This window comes from Callorhinus ursinus, unplaced genomic scaffold, assembly GCF_003265705.2.
Source record: "Callorhinus ursinus isolate GAN/ISIS: 27379988/994484 unplaced genomic scaffold, GSC_fseal_2.0 scaffold37, whole genome shotgun sequence".
NCBI classification, from domain to species: Eukaryota; Metazoa; Chordata; class Mammalia; order Carnivora; family Otariidae; genus Callorhinus; species Callorhinus ursinus.
This window is the reverse complement of record NW_027397099.1, coordinates 5,668,266-5,677,169: the sequence shown is the minus strand read 5'-3', so window position 1 is coordinate 5,677,169 and position 8,904 is coordinate 5,668,266. Positions and strand designations below refer to the sequence as shown.

Sequence of the window (8,904 nt, the reverse complement as noted above, 5' to 3'; positions counted from 1 at the left end):
CTAATTACACAGGTTTACCTGGTATAGTCCATTTGTAATTTTTTTTTTAATTTTTTTATTGTTATGTTAATCACCATATATTACATCATTAGTTTTTGATGCAGTGTTCCATGATTCATTGTTTGTTCATAACACCCAGTGCACCATGCAAAACGTGCCCTCCACAATACCCATCACCAGGCTAACCCATCCCCCCACCCCCCTACCCTCTAGAACCCTCAGTTTTTCAGAGTCCATCATCTCTCATGGTTCGTCTCCCCCTCTGACATACTCCCCTTTTCTTCCTCTCCTGTTTCCATTTGTAATTTTAAAATCAAATCTCTAGAGGTCACTGCAGACTATTTTGTAGAGCACTTTTGGCTTCCATTGCACGGTGACATTTCAGCTTTTTTTTTTTTCTTTTCTCATTTTTGTTTCACCTGAGTTTTCTTTTCCTGTTTGAATTATGTTATAGTTCTGGTCTTAGGGTGGCAGCAACGCAGGTTTTTCTGGTCTACAAGAAGCAGGGCTTGACTAGGCATTCTCATCTGGATGGCTCAGAAATGGGGAGGCTTGGGCGCCTGGGTGGCTCAGTTGGTTAGGTGACTGCCTTCGGCTCAGGTCATGATCCCAGAGTCCTGGGATTGAGTCCCCCATCGGGCTCCCTGCTCGGCGGGGGGTCTGCTTCTCCCTCTGACCCTCCCCTCCTCATGCTCTCTATCTCATTCTATCCCTCAAATAAATAAAGTCTTTAAAAAAAAAAATGGGGAGGCTTGAAGGAGAAGGATGCAGGGCCACACTTAAAACTGAGCAGTGCAGGGCAGCAGAAGGATCAGGGGACATGGTAGCATTGGTCGTGAGGCTGTCGGTGGTGGTGTCTACTTCATCCAGCCCTGGTTAGCTGCTCAGCCTGCATAATTCTTGGCAACATCATGGCAGAACAGTCTCCTTAAGCACCATTAGTTTGTAGGCCACACCAAAGGGGGCTAGGTGCCTCCCTGATTTTCATCAAACATCTGAGTGCCTTTGCTGAGCTGTTGGGGCATTACAGAATGTGGAACAAACATTGTTCCTGGTTTTGAGTACTTTTCTCTAGCTTGATGGTCTTGGCTTCTTAATGGATTCGTGGGTCTGTGAGCCTCTCTGATTTTAGTGTCATCTGCAAAGTGGATCCTTTTTGCCTCAGCTTCCAGGGGATTTGACAAATGGCATCGCCATCCGTTCAGTTAGGCAGGCCGGAAAGATGGCACCCTTTTCCTTATATGAGCCTACAGTCTTTCATCAAATCCTGTACATCTTTCAGCACCACTGCCTGCTCAGACCTACCTCGTGTTGGCTTCTCTTTGCTTTCTCTATCTGGCAGCCCAAGGGGTCTTTCTGAAATGCCAGTCTCTGTTATTCCTCTGCTTGAAACCCTGAGAATCCTGTTTAGCACCCTCCTTGGTGGCCTCTCATTGCTGTCAAGGTAAAATCCAAACTCCTTGGAGGAGTGTTCCTGACTCTTTATTATTTACCCCTTTAACTTCTCCCCCCCACCCCCACTTCTCCCTATCAGGAAATGGAGTCAGAATTTGCTGGGTAGTGGGCAGAGCCAAGGTAAACTAATTTCTCTGTACTTTTGTGTGGTGCCTTACATTGTTATTATTTTAGAGCACTTCCATGGTGCCTTACATTGTTATTATTTTAGAGCACTTCCATTATCCCGTAAAATTATCTCATGCCTGCAGTCACTCCTAGTGCCCGCTCTCAGCCTTTGGCAACCACTGATCTGCTTTCTGTCATTGCAGTTTTGCCTTTCCTAGAAATTTCATGTAAATGAAGTGATATGAGAGATAGTCTTATGTGTCTGTTTTCCTTCATCATGTTTTTGAGGTTCATTCATGTTGAGTATATATTAATATTCACTCCTTTTTATTGCTAAGTAATACTCCATTATATAGATTTACCATATTTTGTTTATCCATTTACCAGTTGATGGACATTTGGATTATTTTCAGTTTTGGCTGTCATAGTAGTCCTATTTGTAAACATTCACATGCAAGTGATGTGTGGACACATTTTCATTTCTTTGGGGTATATATGTATGTGTGGAATTGCTGAATCCATATGTTAAACGTACATTTAATTCTGGCTTTAATTTCCATTTTTTTCAATGACTAGTGATGTCAGATATCTTTTCATGTGGTTACTTGCCATCAGAATATCTTTGGTGGGGGCACCTGGGTGGCTCAGTTGTTAAGCATCTGCCTTCGGCTCAGGTCATGATCCCAGGGTCCTGGGATCGAGCCCCTCATCGGGCTACCTGCTCCACGGGAGGCCTGCTTCTCCCTCTCCCACTCCCCCTGCTTGTGTTCCTGCTCCCGCTGTCTCTCTCTCTCTCTGTCGAATAACTAAATAAAATCTTGACAGAGAGAGACACAGTGAGAGCTGGAACAAAAGCAGGGGGAGTGGGAGAGGGAGAAGCAGGCCTCCCGCCTGGAGGGAGGGAAAAAGCAGGGAGCCCCATGAGGGGCTCGATCCCAGGACCCTGGGATCATGACCTGAGCCGAAGGCAGACGCTTAACGACTGAGCCACCCAGCCGCCCCTAACTAAATAAAATCTTAAAAAAAAAAAAAAATTAGAATATCTTTGGTGTAGTCTAGGGTTATGAACACAGATATGATTTATTTTTTTAAGATTTTATTTATTTGGGAGAGAGAGAGCACACGCACGCTAGTGCATAAGCAGGGGTAAGGGCAGAGGGAGTGGGAGAAGCAGACTCCCCACTGAGCGGGGAGCCCGATACAGGGCTCTATCCCAGGACCCCAGGATCATGACCTGAGCCAAAGGCAGACGCTTAACTGACTGAGCCACCCAGGCACCCCATAGGTATGATTCTTGATAGACTGTGCCTAATTGCCTCTTAAGAGGGCTTAGGTTTCACTATAGTACCTTCAAAATTGGGTAATTAAAAAGTCAGCTAATTTAATGGGTATCATTAATTGGAGGATATGCTGACCCTGGTTTACTGTTGAGGTTGGAGCTAACGGGGGTTCTCAGGTGATCGGCTCATGGCTGTACTGAAACTGCCAGGCCAATTCCCAGTTCTCTCCTTCTGTTATCCTACAGCCACACAGAGAAAACCATACCCTCCTGCTTTGGGGGGATGTAATGTGTTTGGAAGGCTGCTGTGCTCCCCACTTTACCATCAACTTGATATAATATATTTGTTGTTCAGTTTCCTAGTTTGACAAATTCTGGCAATTGCCATACTGATTTTCTTAAAAAATTTTTTATTGTGGTAAAAAGCACAGAACATAAAACGCCATACTTTTTTTTTTTTAAAGATTTTATTTATTTATGTGAGAGAGAGAGAATGAGGTAGAGAGCACGAGAGGCAAGAGGGTCAGAGGGAGAAGCGGACATGGGACTCGATCCCGGGACTCCAGGGTCATGACCTGAGCCGAAGGCAGTCGCTTAACCAACTGAGCCACCCAGGCGCCCTACCATACTGATTTTATCCAAGACATAAATGCACTTCCTTTAAGAGTCCAATAGTTCTGTAAGGCTTATTGTGAAAAAGAGCAGTCCCCTGGTGTGTTTTTCCCCCAGAAAAAACCTCTTAATGCTTAACCTCAGAGGCAGCCTCATTGTTTCTTTTTGAGCTGTTTGTTTTGTTTTTGCTTCCATATATAAGTAGCTATTCTCTTGACTTCCCTGTTTAGAGCTGAGAATTGGGTTTTCTTTCATTTCCTCCTTCCAGCTTATTCCCTTCTCCTCCCAGTGCAGTTACAATTTTTTCTGAATCAATATTCAGTGTTTCAGTAGGCAAGTCAAACTCTATGTACCGCTGTTTAGTATCTTTCTGAAAGGTGATTATGAGGTAAGCACTTACATAAATCTGTGTTTGTTAAAATCATGTGTTTACTTTATTAGAACTGTGGAAACACTATTCATAGGTGAGCTGTATGGTATACTCCGATCACTTTGCCTTTCTTGCATAACTCTTTCCTAATAATGGTCTTCTTTTCGCTTTGTTTTCTATGTATACATCATTCTTTTAGGCCCAAACTTTCCCCCAGTAGTCTAAATTTCCTTTCAGAAGGAAAGGTCAAAACAGTCGGCTATTTTTTTTTTTAAGATTTTATTTATTTATTTGACATACACAGAGAGAACACAAACAGGCAGAGCAGCAGCAGAGGGAGAGGGAGAAGCAGGCTTCCCGCCGAGCAGGGAGCCCCATGCGGGGCTCAATCCCAGACCCTGGCATCATGACCTGAGCTGAAGGCAGATGCTTAACCGATTTAGCCACCCAGGCACCCCAACAATCGGCTGTTCTTTCAGTTTTGTCTTCTTGGAGATTATCTCTGGGATCATTTTGACCTGCTTTAGTCCAGACTGGGTGCTCTACAGACTTGCTGTGTATCTGTCATCCTGGATTTCTTGTTTATTGTCCTGCAGATTTCCTTCACTTTTCTTTTTAGATTGAGTCCTCTGTTTCCTGGCTCCCTGGTGTTCCTCTGTGGTTCACTCTCTCTTTTTGGCTAAGCAGAATCTTCCTCAGGTTCTTGTGAGAGGGTGCATGGGAGGTGAGTGTTTGGAAACTTTGCTAATCCTAAAACTTCTTTATTCTGTCCTTACACTTAAGACTTAGGCTGAATATGGATTCTAGTTTGGAAATCACTTCCCATCAGAATTTTGACATTATCCATTTTCTTTTCTTTTTTAATTTTTAATTTTTTTTTAAAGATTTTATTTTTAAGTAATTTCTACACCCAACATGGGGCTCGAACTCAGAACTCGGAGGTCAAGAGTCGCCTGCTCCACCAACTAAGCCAGCCAGACACACCTACCCATTTTCTTTTAGAGTTCAGTGCTGCTATTTTGAGATCTGGTACCATTCTTAGTCTTTAAAATGCTTGTGAGAGACATACAGAAGAATAAAACATGTGTGCACAGTTTAAGAAAGAATAATAAAATAAATGCTCATACACTTACCAATCAGCTTAAGAAATAGAACATTACCATTACTCAGAATTCCCGTGTGCCTCCCTCCCCTCAGAAGTTTCCACTGTCTTGAATTTTCTATCAGTCACTCTCTTGCTTTTCTTTGTAGTTTCACCACCTACTCTGTATTAAAAAGTAAATTCTTAGTTTTGCCTGTTTTTGAACTTCATATAATGGAGTCATACTGTGTTTATACTTTATGACTTGCCTCCTTGCTCACCATTATTTTTGCGATTCATCCATTTTGCATGTAGCTGTAGTTCATTCACTACTGGATACACTTAATCCGTTGTATAAGCGTATCATTACTTACCTATTCTGTTGGTAGACTTTTGGGTTGTTTCTAGCTTCTTGCTGTTGTAAGTGGTGCTGCTAGAACGTTCCAGGACCTGTACTCTGGTGCACATGCACACTTTTCTCTAGGTTGTGTATACCTAGGACAGGAGTTGCTGCCTGTTGAGTTTGTTCAGCTTTAGTAGGTAACGTCAGATTCTCTCCCAAAGCGGTCATGCCTCTCTACATTCTCCTACTTGTGAGTGATTGTTCTTGTTGTTTCACATCCTTGCTAATATTTGGTATTAACCAGTTTTTTACATTCTTGTCAATCTGGTGGGTATGAACTAGTCTGTCAGTGTAATTTTAATTTGCATTCCTCTGGTTGCTACTAAGTATGAGTTCTTTTTGTTTGTTCATTGGCTTTTCATGTTTTTTATGACTTGGTAATTTACAGGAGTTCTTTATATATTTTGGGGGCTAATCACCTGTCAGTTACATTATTGTAGGTGTCTTTGTTGGTTGTTTTTTCATCTGATAAATGCAGGTTCTTAATGTCAAATTTATTTTTATATGTCCTTTATTGGCTGGTACTTTTTGTCTCTTGTTTAAGAAATCCTTCCCTTTGCCAAGGTTTTAAAGGCTATTGCCGATATATAAAATTTCAGTTGATTTTTAGTTATCAATTTGAAATTCTGTAACTTCCTAAGTTTACTTAGTTGTAGTAATTATCTGTAGGTATTTTAGGTTTTTGCAGACATTCATGTATGAATAATAACAATGTGCTTTCTAGACCTTATTTCATTTTTTCTTGCTCTAGTATATTGGATAGAATTCCCAGTATAAAGTCCACTTCATCTGATTTTTAAAAAATTTATTTGCTAAAAGTTGTTCATAATCTTTAATCTCTCTAATATCTGCAGCATATATCCGATGCCCCACCTCGCTGCTCCCTGCCTTATTCCCAGTTTTTGGGTACTTCTCCTCCCCCACCTTTTTTTGGACTTACCAGAGGTTCATCAATTTCAGTCGATTTTTGAAATAACTTTTATTAAAAAATCCTATAAAATCTCTATATTCCCTAGTTCATTAATTTTTGTGTTTTATTATTTTTAGTCATCTGCTAATTTGGCAGTTACATTGCAGTCCTCTTTCTAATTTTTTCTTTTTTAAAAAATTTTATTTATTTATTTGATAGAGACACAGCGAGAGAGGGAACACAAGCAGGGGGAGTGGGAGAGGGAGAAGCAGGCTTCCCACTGAGCAGGGAGCCCGATGTGGGGCTCGATCCCAGGGCCCTGGGATCATGACCCGAGCCGAAGGCAGACGCTTAACCGACTGAGCCACCCAGGCACCCCCTCTTTCTGAGTTTTTGAGGTGGATGCTTACCTTATTGTTTGTCTTTTCTAGTATGTTTCTCTCCAAATACTGCTTTTAGGTACCCCCTGAGTTTTGATATGTAATTTTTTAAAAATTCAGTTCTAGATATTTTCTAATTCTTTTGATTTAATTTTTTACCTGTGATTTTAGAATTTCTCAGTGTTCAAAAGTCTCTTTAGTTATATTTTTGTTACTGAGATTTCTAACCTGATTGCACTCAGGTCAGAGAATATTGTCCTTTTGATACCAGTCTTCTGTTGTGTACTATTGCATAACAAATTATCCCAAAATTTAATGGCTGAAGAGAGTTATCATCTCACCATTTCTGTGGGTTTGAAATCTGGGCTCAGCTTCGCTGCACCCCCTGGCAGGCTGTGATCAAGGTGTCAGCTGGTCATGCAGTCATCTTAAGGCTCAATTGGGAGGAATCCACTTATAGGTGTTTGGCTTCTTAATGTTTCTTACTAACTTGCCAGCTCATTAGTCATTTAAAAAGATTTGCAAGTATTTTCCCCATCATTTTTAGTTGTTTTCAACAGAAGGGTCAGGGTACCTCTTGAGCCAAACTGTTACAGTTAGCACATGTATCTGTTTAAGCTACCAAATAACCTGAACTAAAAACAAAGAAATGATTTCTTGGGGAGGGGATTATTTTGTAGACCAGGAACCTGTGTGAATTAGAGTCCAGTCAGGAAACCCAAAGCCAGGTTAGTCTTTCAATGGAGGGACTCGGTAACACAGATGTGGGAGGCCTGGGAAGCAAACGGGAGCACCGAGGTTCCCTAGTGGCAGCCATTGTGGGAAGCAGGTCCGTTGTCTGGGGCTGCGGAAACACAGAGAGGAGTAGGATTCTTGAGCCCGGAAGCGTGGAGGAGAGGCCCTGTGGAACTGGGGGGACAGCTGCTGGTGTGCTGCTGCCGTCCGAGGGGCGCGAGGCGGCTGGTGATGAGAGGACGGCGGGGAGCTGCCTCTGGAGCCGGCTGCCCCTCCTGGGAGGACACTGACGGAAGCAGCAGCCATTTGGGAAGGAACAAGTTTTCTCCGTCCTGCTGGTTGCCCTCTAGTTTCCCTCTTGTCCATACCGAATAGCTGGAAAAGGAGAATGTGGTTGGCAGAGCCCCAGCCCCTCGAAGCAGAGTACAGAGGAGGAGTGGATGTGGAGGGGAGGGACAGTCGCCAAATAAGGGGCAAGAGGCTGACCCCATGCTCTTGGAGTCTCACAGGGCCTGCCTGACCCAGCTAGCCAGGGCTGTTCCTTGAGGCCAGAAAGCCATGGCATCATGACTTACACTGTTGCTGCCAGCCGTGAGTCCCACACTTCACAAAGTACCTTTCCATTTATTTCCAGTAACTGGTATGAAGTGACAACTGTTTTCTCCCTTTCTCTTAGAATATAAAATATTACCAAGGTATCCGGGCTGCTGTGAGCAGGGTGAAGGACAGAGGACAGAAGGCCTTGGTTCTTGACATTGGCACTGGCACAGGACTCTTGTCAATGATGGCGGTCACGGCAGGGGCTGACTTCTGCTATGCCATTGAGGTGAGCCACACTCTTCAGTTGTGTGTCCTGTGTCTTATGTGGGGAGTCCCTCATGCACCTTGCCTATCCGTTTGTTCACACACGTTCACGGAGTGTTCACTCTGTGCGAAGCACAGGGTCGGGTTCTAAGGATATGGAGATGAATCAGACATAATTCCTTCTTCCAGGGGCTCATTTTCTCCTCGGAAAATAGCAGTTCTCAGCCTTGACTGCATGTCAGAATCACTAAATAGCTTCAAAAAATACTGATGCCTAACTGGCCTCTTCCCCCCCAGTTTTAATTTAATTATTCTGGGATGGGGCCTAGGCATTGGGAGTTTTGACTCTGCGCCAAGGTTGAGATCTGCTAGCTTAAATGTCCCCACAGAGCCAGCTATCTTACTATGTTTGTCAAGAATTGGGTGTTTAGGGACACCTGGGTGGCTCTGTCAGTTAAGTATATGCCTTTGGCTTGAGTCATGATCTCAGGGTCCTGGGATCAAGCCCCGCATTGGGCTCCCTGCCCAGCAGGGAGTCTGCTTCTCTCCCTCTCTCTCTCTCTGCCTGCCACTCTGCCCTGCTTGTGTGCTTGCTCTCTCTCAAATAAATAAATAAAATCTTAAAAAAAAGGAATTGGGTGTTTAATATACGATTAAACATACAGTTTTTCTGGTAATGTCAATAATGCATTCCATTATAGGAAGTATGGTAAATGTAAAATAAAAATAGTATGTTAACTCATAGTTAACCATTGTTAAAATTTTGG

General features: G+C 43.0%; 1 protein-coding gene across 6 annotated transcripts in view; it reads left to right on the top strand.

The window, feature by feature from the left end:
* The window catches only part of PRMT7 (protein arginine methyltransferase 7), a 44,755-nt gene that overhangs the window by 8,842 nt on the left and 27,009 nt on the right, over positions 1–8,904 (top strand). For all 6 annotated transcript variants that reach the window (XM_073880082.1, XM_073880081.1, XM_025888817.2 and 3 more), the window contains exon 4: positions 8,010–8,159. In XM_073880082.1, coding sequence (XP_073736183.1) covers positions 8,010–8,159 — 150 coding nt within the window. The remainder of the gene's footprint in view (positions 1–8,009; positions 8,160–8,904) is intronic.